General features: G+C 54.9%; 17 protein-coding genes across 17 annotated transcripts; 4 read left to right on the top strand and 13 right to left on the bottom strand.

The window, feature by feature from the left end:
• Window positions 1-170: 170 nt before the first annotated feature.
• On the bottom strand, window positions 171-1,100 carry LOC143023285 (ribosomal RNA small subunit methyltransferase H). The gene has a single exon (XM_076181812.1). It carries the CDS (start codon window positions 1,098-1,100, stop codon window positions 171-173), a length of 930 nt encoding a protein of 309 aa, XP_076037927.1.
• LOC143023284 (transcriptional regulator MraZ-like) lies at window positions 1,101-1,475 on the bottom strand. Its single transcript, XM_076181811.1, has one exon. It carries the CDS (start codon window positions 1,473-1,475, stop codon window positions 1,101-1,103), a length of 375 nt encoding a protein of 124 aa, XP_076037926.1.
• A 1,068-nt stretch (window positions 1,476-2,543) lies between these two features.
• LOC143023283 (ribosomal RNA small subunit methyltransferase I-like) lies at window positions 2,544-3,245 on the bottom strand. Its single transcript, XM_076181810.1, has one exon. It carries the CDS (start codon window positions 3,243-3,245, stop codon window positions 2,544-2,546), a length of 702 nt encoding a protein of 233 aa, XP_076037925.1.
• A 562-nt stretch (window positions 3,246-3,807) lies between these two features.
• Window positions 3,808-5,292, top strand: LOC143023282 (penicillin-binding protein activator LpoA-like). Its single transcript, XM_076181808.1, has one exon. It carries the CDS (start codon window positions 3,808-3,810, stop codon window positions 5,290-5,292), a length of 1,485 nt encoding a protein of 494 aa, XP_076037923.1.
• Window positions 5,293-6,930: 1,638 nt separating this feature from the next.
• Window positions 6,931-7,383, bottom strand: LOC143023281 (stringent starvation protein B-like). Its single transcript, XM_076181807.1, has one exon. It carries the CDS (start codon window positions 7,381-7,383, stop codon window positions 6,931-6,933), a length of 453 nt encoding a protein of 150 aa, XP_076037922.1.
• A 1,100-nt stretch (window positions 7,384-8,483) lies between these two features.
• On the bottom strand, window positions 8,484-8,930 carry LOC143023280 (cytochrome c1-like). Its single transcript, XM_076181806.1, has one exon. It carries the CDS (start codon window positions 8,928-8,930, stop codon window positions 8,484-8,486), a length of 447 nt encoding a protein of 148 aa, XP_076037921.1.
• Window positions 8,931-9,234: 304 nt separating this feature from the next.
• LOC143023278 (cytochrome b-like) lies at window positions 9,235-10,143 on the bottom strand. Its single transcript, XM_076181805.1, has one exon. It carries the CDS (start codon window positions 10,141-10,143, stop codon window positions 9,235-9,237), a length of 909 nt encoding a protein of 302 aa, XP_076037920.1.
• A 24-nt stretch (window positions 10,144-10,167) lies between these two features.
• LOC143023277 (ubiquinol-cytochrome c reductase iron-sulfur subunit-like) lies at window positions 10,168-10,791 on the bottom strand. Its single transcript, XM_076181804.1, has one exon. The coding sequence runs from the start codon at window positions 10,789-10,791 to the stop codon at window positions 10,168-10,170; it is 624 nt and encodes a 207-aa protein (XP_076037919.1).
• A 198-nt stretch (window positions 10,792-10,989) lies between these two features.
• On the bottom strand, window positions 10,990-11,748 carry LOC143023276 (GTP cyclohydrolase 1 type 2 homolog). Its single transcript, XM_076181803.1, has one exon. The coding sequence runs from the start codon at window positions 11,746-11,748 to the stop codon at window positions 10,990-10,992; it is 759 nt and encodes a 252-aa protein (XP_076037918.1).
• Window positions 11,749-12,271: 523 nt separating this feature from the next.
• LOC143023275 (putative periplasmic serine endoprotease DegP-like) lies at window positions 12,272-12,955 on the top strand. Its single transcript, XM_076181802.1, has one exon. It carries the CDS (start codon window positions 12,272-12,274, stop codon window positions 12,953-12,955), a length of 684 nt encoding a protein of 227 aa, XP_076037917.1.
• A 79-nt stretch (window positions 12,956-13,034) lies between these two features.
• LOC143023274 (histidinol-phosphate aminotransferase 1-like) lies at window positions 13,035-14,096 on the bottom strand. Its single transcript, XM_076181801.1, has one exon. It carries the CDS (start codon window positions 14,094-14,096, stop codon window positions 13,035-13,037), a length of 1,062 nt encoding a protein of 353 aa, XP_076037916.1.
• Window positions 14,097-14,112: 16 nt separating this feature from the next.
• LOC143023273 (histidinol dehydrogenase-like) lies at window positions 14,113-15,416 on the bottom strand. Its single transcript, XM_076181800.1, has 2 exons — window positions 14,727-15,416; window positions 14,113-14,631 (listed from the first exon to the last, which is right to left on the bottom strand). Exons 1-2 carry the CDS (start codon window positions 15,414-15,416, stop codon window positions 14,113-14,115), a joined length of 1,209 nt encoding a protein of 402 aa, XP_076037915.1.
• Window positions 15,416-16,486, bottom strand: LOC143023272 (phospho-2-dehydro-3-deoxyheptonate aldolase, Phe-sensitive-like). Its single transcript, XM_076181799.1, has one exon. The coding sequence runs from the start codon at window positions 16,484-16,486 to the stop codon at window positions 15,416-15,418; it is 1,071 nt and encodes a 356-aa protein (XP_076037914.1).
• Window positions 16,483-17,084, bottom strand: LOC143023271 (ATP phosphoribosyltransferase-like). The gene is made up of 2 exons (XM_076181797.1): window positions 17,034-17,084; window positions 16,483-16,968 (listed from the first exon to the last, which is right to left on the bottom strand). The coding sequence occupies exons 1-2, from the start codon at window positions 17,082-17,084 to the stop codon at window positions 16,483-16,485; spliced, it is 537 nt and encodes a 178-aa protein (XP_076037912.1).
• Window positions 17,085-17,145: 61 nt separating this feature from the next.
• On the bottom strand, window positions 17,146-18,406 carry LOC143023270 (UDP-N-acetylglucosamine 1-carboxyvinyltransferase-like). Its single transcript, XM_076181796.1, is given in 2 exon segments — window positions 17,146-17,277; window positions 17,279-18,406. Coding segments are annotated over 2 exon segments (1,260 nt in total).
• A 207-nt stretch (window positions 18,407-18,613) lies between these two features.
• LOC143023269 (putative antiporter CaxA) lies at window positions 18,614-19,558 on the top strand. The gene has a single exon (XM_076181795.1). The coding sequence runs from the start codon at window positions 18,614-18,616 to the stop codon at window positions 19,556-19,558; it is 945 nt and encodes a 314-aa protein (XP_076037910.1).
• On the top strand, window positions 19,555-20,193 carry LOC143023268 (arabinose 5-phosphate isomerase KdsD-like). The gene has a single exon (XM_076181794.1). The coding sequence runs from the start codon at window positions 19,555-19,557 to the stop codon at window positions 20,191-20,193; it is 639 nt and encodes a 212-aa protein (XP_076037909.1).
• Window positions 20,194-20,352: the final 159 nt, after the last annotated feature.

Below are 20,352 nucleotides of genomic sequence, written 5' to 3'. Positions count from 1 at the left end.
ACCGTACTCGAGCTGTAACTGACTCCAGTCCACATCGAGCTCGTCGATTTTCTTTTCGAAACCGCGCAATTCGGAGAACAACTCTCGGCTTTGATGGCGGGTGTACACAACCGCAATCGCTGTGACCAACACCACAATCCACCAAGCCAACACAACAGCAAAACGATGACTCATAGCGGCTGTTTCTCTGCCACGCGCATGACCGCGCTACGTGCACGTGGGTTATGCGCTAGCTCAGCCTCGCTCGCTTTAACCGCTTTGCGACTTGCCCGCCAACGGTTTTGTTCAAGGCCAGATGGCAGCGGCAGACGGCGCGGTCTCTTATTCGCTTCATCACCACGAAAAAACTGCTTGACCAAGCGGTCCTCCAAGGAATGAAAACTGACGATCACCAAGCGACCATCAGCACTGAGCATGTCCCAAGCATCCTGCAACACCGTATCAAGCGCATCCAGCTCACCATTGACAGCAATACGTATCGCCTGAAAAGTGCGTGTCGCCGGGTGTTTGCCATCGTTGCGCCTGACGACCGTCGCCACCAACGATGCCAACTGAGCAGTCGTCTCAAGCGGAGCATTTACTCGCGCCTCAACAATGCGCCTTGCGATACGACGCGACAAACGCTCGTCGCCATACTTGTAAATCACATTGGCAAGCTCAGTCTCATCTACATGCGCCAGCCACTGAGCAGCAGACTCCCCTGTATCAGGGTCCATGCGCATATCGAGCGGCCCATCGTTTCTAAAGCTAAAGCCACGCGCAGCGTCATCTAGCTGCGGGCTAGAAACGCCGAGATCTAACAGCAAGCCATCCACCTGGCCAAGTAGACCTTGCTCGTCGAGAATTGTTTTCAGCTCAGAAAAATTTCTGCGGAAAAAATTTATTCGACTATCTTTAAGACACAAGGCCTCAGCAACCGCTGCGGCTTCAGGATCGCGGTCAACTGCGATCAACTGCGCCTGCGCTGGCATCGCTTGCAAAATTTTGCGCGTGTGCCCGCCACGCCCAAACGTGCCATCGACAAAAAGACTGCCGCGTTCTAACTGCATGGCAGCGACTGCCTCTTCCAGCAGTACGGAAATATGCTCTGGTGCGCTCATTTACAGCATCGACAAATTGGCCAGATCAGCGCCAGCATCGGCACCACCAATCTCCAAGTCCGCCAGCTCGTCGATTGCTTCGTCGAGGAAGGCATTCCAAGCAGACTCCGCCCAAAGCTCAAATTTATGCCCCTGCCCAACCATACTGATGCGCTCATCCTTTGCTTTTAACCCTGCACGCTCGCGCAACACAGTGGGAATCAAAATGCGGCCTGAGCCATCCATACGGACATCCGCTGCCATGCCGAGATAGATGCGGCGGAACAAGGTCGCTTGTCGACTGGATTTAAGCTCCATCAACTCACGCTCAAACTGCTGAAAAATGGGTCGGGGAAACAGCAAAAGACAGGCAGAGCGATCCAACGTCAGGACCATTTCCCCGTCACAGTCAGCGATTAGCTTTTCGCGATAACGCGTCGGAATGGACAAGCGACCCTTGCCATCCAAGCTAACACTCGATGTTCCGTTCAGGTATGGACCCACGGACCAGTTTTCCCCACTAAATTGCACATTTTCCCACTAGCCGTCAGATTAAAGGCGCAAGGCAATTTGGTCAAGGATAAACGGTGCTCGAAACCCTAAAAAAAGGCTGATTCACCAAAGACTTAGCTTTCTTAGCGGAGAAGAAAACTAACAAAAAGCAACAAAAATCTATGCTATCAGCAGCTTAGCGAATTAAGTGAAAGTAACTTCTCAAAGCTTCGCTAACTTATTGCTAATAAAGGGGAAAGATGGGCAAAAGTGGGTAGTCACACCAGATTCACTGAAAATTTTGCCTGATCTTAAAAATTTCGACTCCTTGACCCCAAAACACACACACTCGGGAGCGATTTTTGGGGTCAAGGGGTCAAAAAGTGGGAGTCGCCCATAAGCCGGGTTCTGTCGTAGACAATCATTCATCTGGGATATGCGTCACCGCATACCTCAAGCAGCCTACCCGGAAGCGACGCGGGCCGCGCCAATGCTTCCCTATTTGGCCTTGCTCCAAGTGGGGTTTACCATGCCACGGAATGTTACCACCCGCGCGGTGCGCTCTTACCGCACCCTTTCAGCCTTACCTGTGCGACTAGGCGAACCCAGAAGCCATCGGCGGTCTACTCTCTGCTGCACTTTCCGTAGGCTCACGCCCCCCAGGCGTTACCTGGCACTCTGCCCTGCGGAGCCCGGACTTTCCTCCATGCGCCTAAAGCGCACCGCGATTGTCTAGGTTACTCCCAACGCCAGTATATCAGTAACTTAGCGACAAACAAAAAACAAGTGCCAACAAATTAACACGCAAGCTAGGAGGCACCTTTATCCGACACCAGAGTTTTGTAGAGCTCGCGTTTGTCGTGACCACTTAACTGCGCAACAATCGCCGCAGCCCGCTTCGGCGGCAGCTCTTTGGCAAGCAACTCCAGTAAGGCAGGCACCTCAAGCGTAAGCACTTGCTCAGCAGGCGACTCAGGCGCGCCCTGCACAACTAAAAACCACCTCGCCGCGGCGCTGGTTTGAGTCCTCCGCCACCCACTCGGCCAAGCCCGCGAGAGTTGAGCGTCGAATCGTCTCGAATCGCTTGCTTATCTCACGCGCCATCGTTGCCGGACGATCAGCGCCAAAGCACAACACCATATCCGCCAGCGTCGCCTCGATCCGGTGCGGCGACTCATAAAAAACCAAAGTATGCGGCCACTTAGCAATTTCCGTGAGACGCTTTTGGCGCGGCCCGCTGCGCGCCGGCAAAAAGCCCTCAAAACAAAAGTGATCCGTCGGCAAGCCACTCACCGACAAGGCCGCGACCAAGGCGCACGCGCCAGGCACAGGTACCACAGGTACACCCGCATCATGACAAGCAGCCACCACGCGGTAACCTGGATCACTAATCAGCGGTGTACCAGCATCACTGATTAGCGCCAAAGACTCCCCACCCTGCAGGCGCTTAACCACCTGCTTCGCCCGCTCCAACTCGTTGTGCTCATGCAACGACTGCACAGCGGGATTACAACCAATCTCACGAAACAATGCCTGACTGGTGCGCGTATCCTCCGCATAGACCCCATCCACCTCTTTCAGCAGCTGTGCCGCCCGCGCCGAGAGGTCAGAAAAGTTACCAATTGGCGTTGCAATGACGTAAAGCGAACCGTGGATATCAGACAAGCGTTTCATGCGGCGGAGTAATCCTTGTAGACTTAGGTTTTAGACTGACTATTAAAAGAAGAGTATGAGCGCGACCAAGTCGATGAGACCACGCCCGATTCGCCTAGCCACAGCGGCCTGCATATTTTTGCTGACAGCCTGCGGCACTGTACCCCGCCCAATTTCCCGGCCCCGAACCCTCGAGCCCAGCGGGCATTGAAGCTGATGCGGAGCGACTATTGCTTACCGAGCAATATGCAGACGCTGCCGCACAGTACGCGAAACTGTCCACACTTGTTGCAGACCCAGCTCAGGCGCAGCACTTCGCACTGCTCGAGGCGGAGGTTCTGTTCGCCCACCAAATGGAGGAGCAAGGCGCGGCGCGCACGCCCTATCTGCCCACTGAATTACTGACAACAGAACTACAAACGCGGCGCCAACTACTGCAAGCCACCACGGAACTGCACCAGCAAGAACCTGACAAGGCCTTGCTAAGCCTGCCCGACCCCGCCTGATCGCCGATCAAGATCTATTGATACGTTATCACGATTTACACTTTAGAGCGGGCGCGGCGCTGAACGAAGGCAGCCCGATGTTTGAGTCACTAATTGCACTGGACGAGCTAGAGCAAGGCAAACATCGTGAGCTGCGCAACAACCAAATCTGGCAGCTGCTAAACACTCGCAACGAAGTCTCTTTAGAACAACTTCGCAGCATTTCGGCCAACGCACCAGTGCAAACCGGCTGGCTTGCGCTATTGCAAACTCTACGCGATGTTCAGCAACAGGGCCTTGACTACCGATCGTCAGTCGCCACATGGCAACAACAGTACTACGACCACCCAGCCACACAAATGCTGGACAGCTACAACAACAACGACCTTGTCAGCCTACTTGAAGTAGCCGCGCCCTCCGGCCAAATATCACTGATGGGCACAGACGCTGTTGCCGTATTACTGCCCTTCGACCAAAGACTGACGAAGTTTTCTAACGCCATTCGAGATGGCTTGCTCAGCGCCAAATACGAAAGTGGCAGCAGCCGAGAAATCCGCATCTACGATGTTGGCAGCAATGCAAACGATGCACTATCCGTGTATCAACAAGCAGCGGCCGACGGCGCACAACTGATTATCGGCCCACTGAGACGCGACGCACTGGACAGCATTGTGCGTTACGGCAACCTAAGCGTGCCACTTATCGCACTCAACTACCTCCCCTACGGTGGCGCAGAAAACCTGATTCAGTTTGGCCTCTCCCCCGAAGACGAAGCGCGAGATGCCGTGAGCTACATGATGCAAGCCGGACTCAGCACGGCTGCGATGATCCTGCCAGACACGGAAGCTGGAGCTCGCAGCGGCGAAGCATTTAAACAACAGCTCGAGCGCTGGGGCGGCAAGGTTGTCGCCTCGGAAACCCTCGACGGCAGCAGCAGCGACTACCGCAAAGAGCTCTCCGCGCTACTGCTGATCAACGAAAGCCTGCAGCGCCGCCGTAACATTCAGGCAGCGCTTGATACCAGCCTTGTATTTGAAACACATACGCGCACGGACCTCGACGCGATTTTTGCCCCTGTTTCACCTGAGATCGGCCGTGTATTAAAGCCCCAACTAGATTTCCACAACGCCGGTGACGTACCTCTACTTGCCAGCTCAAGCATTTATAATGGCAAGCCACAACCCGACCGCGACAACGACCTAAACGGCACGCTGTTTAATGACATGCCTTGGCTTGTTGCACCTCGCAAGCGCAGCGAGAGCAACCTGCACAGCACCGCCAGCAAACTCTCACTCGACAGCGGACCGCTGGCGCGATTTTTTGCACTCGGTGTGGACGCGTTTCGTATCACCGAAGAGCTTGGCAACCTGCTCGCCAGCAGCGAATACACCATCGAAGGCGCAACAGGCCGACTGCAGCTCAGCAACGATCGACGCATCATGCGGCAATTGGCCTGGGCCCAGTTTGAAGGCGGCGCGCCCAAGGCCATCTCATTTGACTACGGCCCCATCAACCCGCCACCACCAGTCGACTCGCTACTCGACGAGCAACTACAGCTGATCCCAATTGACACAGACGAGTAAACAGCGCGCTGGCCAAGCCGGCGAAGACGCCGCCCTGCGACACCTGCAGGCGGCAGGGCTCAGCCTAGTCACGCGCAACTATCACTGCCGCTGGGGTGAAATCGATCTGATCATGCGAGATGGCGACTGCCTTGTTTTTGTTGAAGTTCGCCTGCGCAGCCGCTCTAATTTTGGCGGCGCTGCAGCAAGCGTAGACGCTCGCAAGCAAGCCAAACTGCAAAAAACAGCCATGCACTATTTACAGCAGCAAAGAGCTTCAGCGCGGCAAGCGGCACGTATTGACGTCGTCGCCATACAAGCCAAAGGAAGCGAGAACTACTCCTGCGAATGGATTCAAAACGCTATTGAGGGCTAAACCTAAAGCCTCACTTGAATCACGGAAGCCTGCACATTTTTTTTACGCACTCAACCGAGGTTTCCAGATCAAATCTTAAGCACGACTAAAAACTCAACCTATACTCGGTTCTTCCCTGTAATTTTTGATGCCGCAGAACCATGGCCAGCCAACAACTGCTCAACCGCCTACAGCTCCTGCAACAAGCGGAAGAAGCCCTCAGCCCAGCCTTAGAACAAGCAGCGGAAACTCTTGTGCAAACGGTTATAGGTGGTGGCAAAGTCATGATTTGCGGTGACGAAGCTGGCTTTTGCACCGCAGGTGAATTCACCCACAAGCTGGTACACACCTACCAAGTCGAAAGACCGCCCCTTCCAGCCTGTTTACTGACCACGCAATTTGCCAGCGCCGATGACGCTCTATACGAGAGACAAGTTCAGGCACTTGGAAAACCAGAAGACACACTTGTCTGCATCTTAGGCGGACAAGACTCCCGCATACTCACGCGCGCGATATACCAAGCCCACACACTGCAGCTACCTGTTATTGTGATCGACAACAAGCGTCACGACCCGAGAGCTCAGAGCTCTGGGAGCAAGACGTCGAAATCTGCGCACCTTGCGACAACCCAGCCCTCGTACACGAGCTGCAAATCACGCTGGTACACTGCCTGTGCGAAGCTATTGATCAGCAACTATTTGGCGCACCTGGCAGTTTAAAACAAGCCAAGCGCGGACAGCCCATGAAGAAAATTTGCATCATAGGCTGCGCAGGGTCTGGCAAAACAACTCTGGCTATCGCCCTATCAAGAAAACTAGACATACCTGTTTTTCATTTAGATAGTTATTACTGGAAGCCTAATTGGACTGAAAGCCCAAAAGGTGAATGGCGCATGGTGCAAGAATCCTTGTGCGACAAAGAGCGCTGGATACTCGACGGACACTATGGCGGCACGCTGGATCTTCGTTTTGCGCATTGCGACACAGTGGTGTTTTTAGACTACAACCGCACAACCTGCCTACTCAGAGCACTAAAACGAAGCCTCAAGTACCTTGGAAAAACTCGCCTCGACATGGCAAGCGGCTGCAAAGAGCGCATCGATTTTAAATTTTATCGATGGATTTTTAACTTCCCCAAAAACAGCCACCCGATAGTTATGCAGCAACTTGAGAGCCTACCCGACTCCAGCCAACTGATAACCCTGAAGTCACAAGCCGATCTCGATGCTTTTTTTGAAGAAACTCTAACTCTTAAAGCCCCCTAATATCCGAGCAAAAAAAAGAGGCCGAAGCCTCTTTTTAGAACTACTTAACCACCCGCAGCGAGGGGCGTTTTTTTGCGCCACCAGCTGGCGGCGTATCATCCGGCCCATCATCCGACGGACCGGAAACACCCGGTGCAGCAGTTGGCTCACCACCCACTTCCGGCGTTTCATCACTAAACATCATGCCCTGACCGTTTTCTTTGGCATACACGGCCGAGACCGCCACGATAGGTGCAGTCACCCACATAGCCTGCCCACTGAAACGCGCGCTGAAGGTCACAAATTCAGCCCCCAGCTCCAGATCGCGCGAAGCCCCTGGACCTATATTGAGCACGATACGACCGTCCTCCACATAGTCATTGGGCACTTCAACATTCTCCTGCGTGGCATCCACCAGCAGGTAGGGAGTCAAACCGTTATCAACTATCCACTCATACATTGCACGAATGAGATAGGGCCGGCTCGATGTCATAGTTGTGGGCATATCAGCCATTAACGCATCTCACGCTCTACTTCGGTCAAACTATCAACAAAACCCGAACGTTTTAACATACGCTCGGCATAGTCTTGGATGGGCTTGGTCTCTTTTGGTAAATCCACGCCATACTTTGGCAAACGCCACAGCAGCGGCGCAATTGTGGCATCCACAAGCGAGAATTCATCAGACAAAAAGAACGGCTTGAGCTCAAAAATTTCCGCAGAAGCCACAAGGCTTTCGCGCATCAATTTACGCGCCTCGGTGCGTTTTTTCTCGCTACCGTTTTCCAGTGTGTGCGCCAGCGGATACCAGTCGTTTTCAACTCGATACAAAGCCAATCGCGTGCGCGCACGTGAAACGGGATCAACCGGCATCAGCGGCGGGTGCGGGAAAACGCTCGTCCAAATACTCAGCGATAACGCGTGAGTCATAAAGCACCAAGTCCCGATCAACGAGTGTGGGCACGGTGTTATAGGGGTTCAGGTGCTGCAGATCCTCTGGCAAATAATCTGGATCAACGTCTTCAACTTCAACAACGATGTCTTTCTCTGACAACACGACACGCACCCGATGGCTGTGCATGTCACTAGGTACTGAAAACAGCGTCATTACCGATCTACGGGCAATGGCAGTCACGATTTACTCCAAGTAGGCCGACAGCCGAGCAATCACGCTCTCTATCAGCAAATAGAACCCGCAAAGTCTAAATACTTTGCAGAAAACAGCATTACTACAAACGAAGAAGGACGGGCACTCGAGAGATACCCGTCCCAGCCTCGAGAAAAAGGCAGTTTTAGCGCACGTCGCGCCACCACTCCTTCTTCAGTACATAGGCGCCTGCTGTAAATACAAACAAGAACAACATCACCCAAATACCCATACTGATACGCTGAGCCCGTCCTGGCTCCGCAGCATAATGAAGGAAATTTACCAGATCTCGCGCAACTTTGTCATATTCTGCCGCAGACAAGCTACCTTCAGTAACCTGCTCAAAGCCTTCAAAGACCTTATGCGTCTCACCGTGACCATCATCAGTCTCGGTGTAAACCGCACGTTGCAAACCCTGCAACTCCCACATCACGTTAGGCATGCCCACATCGGGGAAAGCCAAGTTGTTATGGCCAGTACCGGGTGCGCGACTCATCAATGTGGAAAGTCGTCAAATAGGTATAGAGCCAGTCAATACCACGTGAACGAGCGATCAGAGACAAATCAGGCGGCGCCACACCGAATGCGCCTTTGGCGTATTCAGTGGTCATCGAACTGTGCATCATGTCCGTCACTTTGTGGTGCTCACCGTCTTCATTGCTGGTGAAGATCAAGTTGTCTTCAACAATGTCAGCCGGCAACCCTAGGTCTTCTGCCATGCGGTTGTAACGCAGATACTTCAAGCTATGACAGCCGATGCAGTAGTTGACGTAGGTACGTGCGCCGCGCTGTAGCGAGGCTTTGTTGTCAGGTTGAATATGCACAGTCTCGATATGCCCACCCCCACCTGCAGCCTGCGCAAATACAGGCAAAAAACAGGCGACAGCGGCAACGATAAGTTTACGTCCCAACATTAGTGAGTCACCCTCTCTGGTACAGGCTTGGTGTTTTCATTTTTACTGATGATAAACAGCGCGATGAAGTAACCAAAATAAACAAAGGTAAAGAATCTCGACAGAAAAGTCCCGAGATCAGTTGGTGCTTGCATGCCGTAATAACCCAGCACAACAAAAGCGAGCGCCAACATGAACAAGTTCACTTTAAACGCGGTGCAACGATAGCGGATAGAACGCACCGTACCGCGATCAATCCAAGGCAAGAAGAACAGCACCACAATAGCTGCGCCCATCACCACAACACCCGGGAATGCTGAACCCATCATGGATGGTGTGTCGCACGTAACATGGCGTAGAAAGGCGTGAAGTACCAAACCGGCGCAATGTGCTCAGGCGTTTTAAGTGGATCGGCAGGGATAAAGTTCGCGTGTTCTAGGAAGTAGCCACCCATCTCAGGAGCAAAGAACACCACCGCAAAGAAGACGATTAAGAACACACCAGTACCAAAGGTATCTTTAACTGTGTAGTACGGGTGGAACGGGATACCGTCCAACGGAATGCCGTCTGCATTTTTGTTTTTCTTGATTTCAACACCGTCAGGGTTGTTTGAACCCACGTGATGTAGCGCAACAATGTGCAAGAACACCAAGGCAACCAAAATCAGCGGCACAGCGATGACGTGGAACGCAAAGAAGCGGTTCAGCGTGATATCCGAGACGATAAAGTCACCACGCACCCATTCGGTCAGTGCAGGACCGATCCATGGAATGGTGTTGAACAGCGACAAGATAACCTGCGCACCCCAGTAGGACATCTGGCCCCAAGGCAGCAAGTAACCCATGAAGGCCTCTGCCATCAGTGCCACATAGATAAACATACCAAACACCCAGATCAACTCACGGGGCTTTTGGTAAGAGCCGTACATTAGTCCGCGGAACATATGCAGGTAAACAACGATAAAGAAGAATGACGCGCCCGTTGAGTGCATGTAGCGAATCAACCAACCGTAGTCCACATCCCGCATGATGTACTCGACCGAGGTAAACGCCGCAGCGCCATCGGGTTTGTAGTTCATGGTGAGGAAGATGCCCGTGACCAATTGAATGATCAACATGACAAAGGACAAGACACCAAAGTAATACCAGAAGTTGAAATTCTTCGGCGCCCAGTACTGGGACATGTGATATTCGTAGGTTTCCGAGAGCGGGAACCGGTCGTCAATCCATGTCATCAATGCATTTTTTTTGCTCAGCCATCAGGCACTCTCCTGATCTTCGCCAATGACGATTTGGGTTTCAGTGAGATATTTATACGGTGGCACTTCGAGGTTTGTCGGAGCTGGCACACCGGCGTATACACGACCCGAGAAGTCGAATTTTGAGCCGTGGCAAGGACAGAAAAAGCCACCAAACCACGTTGGGCCGAGATCAGGCGGCGCCACTTCTGGACGATAGGTTGGCGCACAACCCAGGTGGGTACAAACGCCGAGCAAAACCAGAATATTCGGTTTTATGGAACGCTCCGAGCCGACTGCGTAGTCAGGTTGCTGCGGCATACCAGATTCTGGATCTGCCAACAGGCCTTCATCTTCTACCGTGACCAAACTGGCCAAGGCTTCGTCGGTGCGATTGAGCAGCCACACGGGTTTACCGCGCCACTCAACAGTCATCATCTGTCCCGGTTCTAGTTTGCTGATATCAACTTCAACCGGCGCGCCCGCAGCTCGGGCACGCGCGCTCGGCGCGAAGGATTTCAGCATAGGGACCGCTAACCCAACGACGCCAGCCGCACCAACAACACCCACAGAGGTGGTCAGAAAACGGCGACGTTTGGGGTCCAAGTCGCTCAGATCGAGCGAGCCTTGCTCAGCGTTTGCCATGCACAGGTTCTCCAAACAAAAGGTAATTCGAAATCGTTCTTGGGCATCCGACAACCGCCTGGATTGACCCGCTGTACTCGCCAATTGGCATATAAGGCCAAATCAGCGAACTAAAATCGCACTTTCAAGCTGTCAATTCTACCACAAACACAAACACTTCCTGCGCCAATAGCAATCAATTACTCAACTAATTAGGAACTAAACCGGATTGTCTATGTCGACGAAACGGTACTGCAGGGAAAAACGCTCGGCCAAGTGCTGGCCCAGAGCCTGCACACCGCCACGCTCTGTCGCGTGGTGACCCGCTGCCAAGTAGCTTATTTCGGTCTCACGAGCCGTGTGTGTGGTGCGCTCAGAGACTTCACCCGACACAAATAAGTCGGCCCCTGCCTCACGTGCTTGATCGATAAAATCCTGCGCACCACCGCTACACAGCGCTACAGTACGCACACGGCGGCCCGCATCCCCCAACAACAGCGGTTGCCGATTGAGCTTGCGCGCCACAATCGCGGCGAAATCCGCCGCTGATTGCGGCTCAGGCAGCTCACCCAGCCACAGCAAGCCCTGTGTTCCACCCGCCTTTAGCTGCCGCACGTTTTGCAGCGAAAAATCCCGCACCAAACAGGCGTTGTTGCCCAACTCGAGATGCACATCTAAAGGCAGATGATAGGCAAACAAATTGATATCATTTTTGAACAAACGGCGAACTCGCGCACCTTTCATACCCACCAAGGGCTCCGGCTCACCCCTCCAAAAATAGCCGTGATGCACCAACAACGCACAAGCCCCCCAGGCCTCGGCCTCGGCAATCAACGCCTCAGATGCGGTCACGCCAACCATTAGTTTTTCCAGCTGCGCGCGCCCCTCTACTTGCAGACCATTGGGGCAGTAGTCAGCGATAGCATCCACGTTAAGTAACTGGTGACAGTAAGAATGTAAAGTCTTGCAATCAATCATGGCTCGGGCGCTTAAAGTTGTTTCCCAGTGTTATCATAGACGAGCTATCAGCTACGCACTGAAGACCACACATACGCTGGGACCCACGGCACCGCCCAGCTTCACGTTTCAAGGATCACAACTGGCATGAACCCCGCCCTGCGATCGCTGCTCTACGCCATACTTATTGGTGTAATAACAGCTTTTGCCGCCTTTGGCTTGTGGCAGTTTTTGCGCGCCCCCAGCACAAACCCTAACACCGCCTCCGCCAGCTACGCCTCCGCCGTGACCCGCGCCGCGCCCTCGGTTGTGCAAGTCGAAGCGCAACGCCACGACGGCAACGCCGCGATCAGCAACAACCCCATGCTCAACGAGCTCTTTGGCAACGACTCGGTCAGCAGCACCGTCACCAGCCAAGGCTCGGGTATTGTGGTGCGCGCAGACGGGCATATTCTGACCAACTATCACGTGGTGCGAGACGCCGAATCAATCACCGTCACCCTGACGGATCGCCGACGCTTGGCAGCAGCTGTAATTGGTATCGATGCCGGAAACAGATATCGCCGTCTTGCGCACCCAGCCACCCGAGCCACTGCAACCGATCACTGCCGGCGACGACGGCAAGCTGGCGGTCGGCGATGTGGTACTCGCCATCGGCAACCCCTACGGCATCGGCCAGACCGTCACCCAAGGCATTGTCTCGGCATTGCGCCGGCATGTCGGTGGCTTTAGTGTGTACGATCAATTCATCCAGACCGACGCCGCCATCAACCCAGGCAGCTCGGGTGGCGCGCTGGTCAACCTAGACGGCGAATTGATCGGCCTCAACACCTCAGTCTTCAACGGCGCCAAAGACGCACGCGGCATCAGCTTTGCCATCCCGGCTCGCATGCTCTTCAGCATTGTTGACCAACTGATCGACAAGGGCACCGCCAGCCAAGGCTGGCTGGGTATCAGCGGCCGCGATGTCGCATTGTCGGCGCTGCGCAACCGCGCCACCAGCGGTGTGTTTGTCACCGGTGTCTACCAAGGCGGCCCAGCAGACAAAGCCGGTATAAAACCAGGCGACGTCATTGATGGACTAGACGAGCTCGCCACCCCTGACTCGCGCAGCTTGCAATATGTCAGCTCGCATATTGCCCCTCAGAGCGAAGTCACGGTGCACGGGCGCCGAAATGGCAAAGCCTTTAAAAGGCATCTGGTCATGGGTAAGCGACAACGCCAGTAAACGCTAACCAACACAGCAAAAAAAGGCCTGCAAATGCAGGCCTTTAAAATGTCAACGCGGGCAATTTTGCCACAGTGAATCACTCGCTAAGAATATCTTTGAGCGCCGACAACAGAGCCTCGCACTCGGCCACCGAGCCAATACTGATGCGCAAATGCTCACTGATACGATCCGCTCGAAAGTGCCGCACCAGTATTTTCCGCTCACGCAGCTGCGCAGCAATACTCTCCGCCGCATGCTCAGGGTGGCGAGCAAACACAAAATTGGCTGCCGAGGGAATGCAATCAAAACCCAAGGCTTGCAACTGCTCTATCAGGTTTTCTCGATTGTTGACCACACGCTGACAACTGGCGACAAAATAATCATCGTCCAACACACTTGCGAGCGCGGCCACCTGCGCAATGCTGTCGAGCGGGTAGGAGTTAAAGCTGTCTTTGACCCGCACTAGACCATCGATCAGCTCGGCAGAGCCAACGGCGTAGCCCACCCGAAGCCCCGCAAGCGAACGGCTCTTAGAAAAGGTGCGCACCACCAGAATATTGTCGAATCTCGACAATAAGGCAAGCGCGGACTCTCCACCAAAATCAATATAGGCTTCGTCTACAATTACCGCGCAGTGCCGATTTTGCGTGGCGATAGCTTCGATCGCCTCAAGTGGCAACAAGCGCCCCGTTGGCGCATTGGGGTTGGCGATGATCACCCCACCCGACTCACCAACATAGTCCGCCGGATCAATAGCAAAGCTATCGTCTAGCGGTAGCGCACGCACAGCAATGTCGTACAAACCCGCGTACACAGGGTAAAAGCTGTAGCTGATATCAGGGTACAACAAAGGCTTTGGCTGCCGGAAAAACGCATAAAAAGCATGCGCCAGCACCTCATCCGAGCCATTGCCCACAAACACCTGATTGCGCTCAACACCATGATACTCTGCCAGGGCTGCGGTCAAGGCTGCAGACGAGGGGTCGGGGTAGCGCCGCAAAGCATCACCCGCCGCAGCCTGAATAGCCTCGATCACCTTGGGTGATGGCGAATCAGGGCTTTCATTGGTGTTCAGCTTGATCAGATCAGCGACTTTGGGCTGCTCGCCCGGCACATAGGGACTGAGCCGGTCGATACCCGGGCTCCAATAATTGCTCATGCCAAATTTGCTCTGATTAATCTTTGGGGATACGAAAACGCGCCGACTCAGCGTGCGCATGCAAGCCTTCGCCTTCAGCCAATACGCTGGCCACGCGCCCAAGCGTCGCCGCCCCTTCGGGGCTACAGGCAATCAGGCTGCTGCGCTTCTGGAAATCATAGACACCGAGCGGAGATGAATAACGCGCCGTGCCAGAGGTTGGCAACACGTGATTGGGGCCAGCGCAGTAATCTCCCAGCGCCTCAGCCGTGTAGCGACCCATAAAAATAGCCCCGGCGTGACGCACTTCTTTTGCCCAGCTCTCGGCGTCGTCAACCGACAACTCCAAATGCTCGGGCGCAATAGTATTCACCACCGCCATCGCCTGCTCTAAATCGTCGACGTGGATAAACACACCACGATCACGCATGGAGGTTTCGATAACAACGCGGCGCGGCAGCTGCTGCACCAGCTTGTCCATGCTGTCTTGCACTGCATCAAGAAACGCTGCATCAGGCGAGACCAAAATAGACTGCGCCAACTCGTCGTGCTCGGCCTGCGAAAACAATCCATGGCAATCCAATCAGGGTCAGTCTTGCCATCGCAGACGACACATATCTCGGAGGGGCCAGCGATCATATCGATGCCCACTTGACCAAACACCTGGCGCTTAGCCGTTGCGACCCAGGTATTACCAGGGCCAGTGATTTTATCGACTCGCGGAATTGATTCAGTGCCGTAAGCCAAGGCGGCCACAGCCTGCGCACCGCCAATGGTGAAAACCTTATCCACCCCAGCCAGAGCCGCCGCCGCCAACACCATCGCGTTGCGCTCGCCGCGTGGTGTGGGCACCACCATGATCAACTCGCCAACGCCAGCCACTTTAGCGGGGATCGCATTCATCAGCACAGAGGATGGATAACTGGCCTTGCCACCCGGCACATACAAGCCAGCTCGGTCGAGACCACGAACCTGCTGGCCAAGCACAGTGCCATCGGCCTCGCGATACTGCCAAGACTCTTGTATTTGATGCTCGTGATAACGTCGCACCCGATCCGCCGCCGCAGCCAATGCTTCGCGCTGCTCCGCTGGCAAGTTATCCAACTCAGCTTGCAACTCATCGCGGCTGAGTGTCAGCTGCGACATATCCGCGACATCCAAGGCATCAAACTGGCGCGTATACGCCACTATAGCCTCGTCACCGTCGCGGCGCACGGTAGCGATAATGTCCGTAACAGTGCTTGCAACCTGATGATCAGACACAGCCTCCCAAGCGAGCCGCTGCTGCAACTGCTGATCAAAATCTGGCGAACTGGCCGACAGGCGAAGCACCGTATCCATTAGTTAGCCCCGTTACCTTCACGGCGTTTGCGCACCGCCGCCGCCAAGCTTTGCAACATAGGCACCGTATCATCCCAACTGACACAAGCATCGGTGATGCTCTGGCCGTAGACCGGCTCACGATCAGTGGAGTAAGACTGATTACCCGCCACCAAATTGCTCTCTATCATAATGCCAAATATGCGCATATCTCCGCTCTCAACCTGATGACAAACATCGTGATTGACATACTTTTGGCGCTCATGTTTTTTGCGACTGTTGGCATGGCTGTAATCAATCATCACGCGCTCAGGCTTACCGGCTTTAGCCAGCATCGCGCAGGCATCATCAACGCTTGCTGCGTCGTAGTTAATCGCCTTGCTGCCGCCACGCAAAATAATATGACAGGCGTCGTTGCCGGTGGTGGCAAAGATGGCCGAGTTACCTGATTTGGTCACCGACAAAAAGCGGTGCGGGCAAGAGGCTGAACCAATCGCGTCGACTGCCAGCTGCACACTGCCGGCCGTGCCATTTTTAAAGCCCACCGGACAAGACAAGCCTGACGCCAGCTCGCGATGCGACTGACTTTCAGTGGTGCGCGCACCAATGGCCCCCCAGGACACGAGATCAGCAATAAACTGCGGACTGACCAAATCCAAGTATTCCACACCACAAGGCAGACCTAGGTCATTGATATCGGCCAACAACTGGCGCGCTACTCGCAAGCCCTTATTAATGTCGAAGCTGTCGTTGATGTCTGGGTCGTTGATCAAACCCTTCCAGCCAACAGTTGTGCGCGGTTTTTCAAAGTACACCCGCATCACAATTTCAAGATCTTCTTTTAGCTCTTCACGCAATTTGACCAGCTTGTTGGCGTATTCCATCGCGGCGACAGGATCGTGAATTGAGCAAGGCCCAACCACTACAACCAAACGATCGTCTTCGCGCCGCATCACACGCTGAATGGCGCGGCGAGTTTCGGAGACGGTATCAAAGGCCTTGTCACTTCCGGCCACTTCGGTCATCAAGTCCTCAGGAGATACCAGTTCTAGGTACTCACTGATGCGCAGGTCGTCTGTATTTGTCGTCATGCTTTTTCTGCCTCGACTGCACGCGCCAAATCGGCCGTGAAGTCACTGATTTTGCGGTGCTTCAATTTAGCCGCCGCCTTGTTAACGATTAGCCGAGCTGTGCTGTGGCGAATCACTTTTAATTCATCTAATCCGTTGGCGCGCAAGGTGTTGCCTGTGTCGACCAAATCGACGATTACGTCGGCCAAGCCCACCAGTGGCGCAAGCTCCATTGAACCATAGAGTTTAATCAGCTCCACCTGCACAGGCGTCTCGTGCTCGCTGCTAAAATACTGACGCGCTTGCTGGGTGTACTTGGTCGCCACACGTAACTGCCGCGCAGTCTCCCACTGACTATCTGGTCGACCAGCGACAGACAAGCGACAAGCCCCGACCCCTAGATCGAGCGGCTCGTACAGGCCGCGCCCGCCGTGCTCATCCAACACATCTTTGCCCACCACGCCGAGATCGCTGCGCCGTATTCGACGTAGGTCGGCACATCGCTGGAGCGTACCACCAGTACTTTTACATCTGGCCGCGTGGTCGGGAATTCAAGCTTGCGACTCACCGCTGGGTCTTCCAAAAGCTCTATACCAGCAGCTTTGAGCAAGGGCGCCATCTGCTTAAACAGCCGCCCTTGGCCAATGCCAAAGTCAGGCCCTGTTGATCACTCATAGCAACTACCCCGATACACGCTCAATGGTGGCGCCCAACTGACGCAGTTTTTCTTCGATACGCTCGTAGCCACGATCAACATGATAGATGCGCTGCACCAAGGTCTCGCCCTCAGCAACCAAACCCGCCAACACCAAGGCTTGCAGAAGCGCGCAGATCGGTCGCCATTACCGGCGCACCAGTGAGCTTATCCACGCCAGTAATCATCACCGAGTTACCCTCGATACGCGCATTAACACCCATGCGCTGCAGCTCTTGGATGTGCATAAAGCGGTTTTCAAAGATTGTCTCGGTGATAACACCCGTGCCGTTGGCCACCGCATTGAGCACACAAAACTGCGCCTGCATATCGGTTGGAAAACCTGGGTGCGGCGACGTGCGCAAGTTTATCGCCTTGGGGCGCTTACCGCGCATGTCCAGCTCAATCCAATCTTCGCCTGTGTCGATCTGCGCGCCAGCCGCTTCGAGCTTTTGCAGCACCGCATCCATAATCATCGGACGCGTGTCCAGCGTGCGCACTCTGCCGCCAGTCACAGCTGCGGCCATCAAGTAAGTACCGGTCTCAATACGATCAGGCACCACGTGCCAGCGACAACCCGACAAACGCTCAACACCTTCGATCTCAATCGTCTGCGTGCCGGCACCACGCACCTTGGCACCACAGGCGTTGAGGAAGTTGGCCAAATCGACCACCTCTGGCTCGCGCGCTGCGTTTTTCATGATGGTGGTGCCCTCCGCCAAGCAGGCAGCCATCATTAGGTTTTCCGTGCCGGTCACCGTCACCGTATCAAACACCAGTTTGGCGCCTTTCAAACGCTTGGCGCTGGCTTTGATATAACCGTTTTCCACTTCAACCTCGGCACCCAGCGCACGCAAGCCCTCGATGTGCAGATCCACCGGCCGCGAACCGATAGCGCAACCACCGGGCAAGGACACCTCAGCATGACCAAAGCGCGCCACCAGCGGGCCCAACACCAGAATGGAGGCGCGCATGGTTTTAACCAAGTCATAGGGCGCGCAGGTGCTGTCGATCTTGCCAGCATCTGTCTCGATACCCATATGCTCATCTAGAGTGACGTGCACCCCCATGCGGCTGAGCAACTGAATAGCCGTGGTCACATCACGCAAATGCGGCACATTGCTGATATTGACCGGCGCCTCACACAACAAGGTGGCAGCAACAATAGGCAAGACGGCGTTTTTTGCGCCGGAAATACGAACTTGCCCTTCTAAGGGCTGGCCACCGACTATCTTTAAGGTATCCATGGGCGCAATCAAACTCCGAAGTGTGTAAGGAAAGCTGGCTTGCCCGAGCCTAAAAAACTGCGGCAAACCGCCTTCACCGCGTCCAAAACCAGACGCATCTAGGGCAAACCCGCTATATTATCGGAATTGCACCGTGGTCGGTACCTCTGCGAGCACAACAGCCCGCTTTAATCGACAACTCGCTCAACTAATTTTTCGGGAAACAACATGATACTGGCCGCACTCGCCGTGCTTGCTGGCTTTGCCCTGCTCATTTTCAGCGCCGACCGCTTCGTCGCAGGCGCCTCAGCTATCGCTTCACACTTCGGTGTTTCATCTTTGCTTATCGGTGTGACCGTGGTCGGCTTTGGCACCTCAGCGCCAGAGATCTTCATCGCGCTCATCGCCAGCCTAGACGACAGCCCAGCCCTTGCGGTTGGCAACGCCGTCGGCTCCAACATCGCCAATATCGGCCTGATCCTCGGCTGCACAGCAGCCATGACAGCCATCCCAATTGCGCGCAACAAAGTTCGTGACGAAGTTCTTATGCTGCTGGGCGCAACCGTTTTAGCTTGCGCGGTACTAATCGATGGCAAGCTCACACTGATCGACGGCATATTGCTGGTGATCGGCTTTATCGTGTTTGTGCTGTGGGCCATCTGGCAAGCCAAGCGCCAGCCGGGCGACATTGAAGACGAGCTGCCCGACGACATGAGCAACGCCAAAGCCTGGCTAACGCTAACAGTGGCATTGCTCATCTTAATCGCCAGCTCACGCATGCTGGTCTGGGGCGCCACCAGCATTGCCACCTCGCTTGGCATCTCTGAGCTTGTCATCGGCTTGACCATTGTCGCCATTGGCAGCAGCCTGCCGGAACTGGCCGCCTCCATCGCGGCCGCAAGACGAGGCAAATCTGAAATGGCGCTAGGCAACGTGATCGGCTCTAATATTTTCAACACGCTTGCCGTACTGTGCGTACCAGCCCTAGTTGCCGGCGCGCATCTCCAACCCGCCGTACTACAACGCGATCTACCCATCATGGTCGGCTTCACGGTGGCGATGCTCTATATCGTCTTCCGCAAAAAAGACCTACTGAGCCGCTTTGAAGGCGTACTTCTGGTAACCGCCTTTTGCGCTTATATGGCATGGCTTGGGCTGGCGAGCGCCGCATGAATAAAACCGAGCTACTCACCCTCGCCGACGCCGTCCTACGCATTGAAGCCGACGCGGTGCACACCCTGCGCCAGCGCCTTGACGACAAATTCGTCAATGCCTGCGAGCTCCTACTCGCATGCGAGGGGCGCGTGGTAGTGACAGGACTTGGCAAGTCTGGCCACATCGCTCGCAAACTGGCCGCCACTTTTGCCAGCACCGGCACAGCGGCTTTTTTTGTACACCCAGGCGAAGCCAGCCACGGCGATCTGGGCATGATCAAACGCAGCGATGTCGTGCTGGCGATGTCCAACTCCGGCGAAACCAGCGAGCTGCTGACACTCCTGCCCTGGCTTGCGCGCCACGGCATTCCGCTGATCGCCATGACCGGCAAGCCAAATTCAAATCTCGCTCGTGCAGCAGCTGTACATCTAGATGTCAGCGTCGCCGAGGAAGCCTGCCCACTGGGACTTGCCCCCACCGCCAGCACCACCGCCACACTGGCCATGGGCGACGCACTGGCTGTTGCACTACTGGAAACACGCGGTTTCACTGCAGAAGACTTCGCTCGCTCCCCCATCGGGCGCACTAGGCAAGCGACTGCTACTCAAAGTAGCCGACACCATGAGCACCGGCGACGATATCCCCTGGGTTAGCGGCACAACCACCATCGACCAAGCGCTGATGGAAATCACCCAAAAAGGCCTAGGCATGACGGTGGTATCACCGGATGGCCGCACGCTTGACGGCGTATTCACCGATGGCGACTTGCGCCGCGCGCTGGACCAACGCCTGCCCCTACACCAAATTGCCGT

Source organism: Oratosquilla oratoria, unplaced genomic scaffold, assembly GCF_046742065.1.
Source record: "Oratosquilla oratoria isolate Oo_2021 unplaced genomic scaffold, ASM4674206v1 SCAFFOLD45, whole genome shotgun sequence".
NCBI classification, from domain to species: Eukaryota; Metazoa; Arthropoda; class Malacostraca; order Stomatopoda; family Squillidae; genus Oratosquilla; species Oratosquilla oratoria.
The sequence above is the reverse complement of the archived record's forward strand: the minus strand, read 5'-3'. Positions and strand labels throughout refer to the sequence as shown.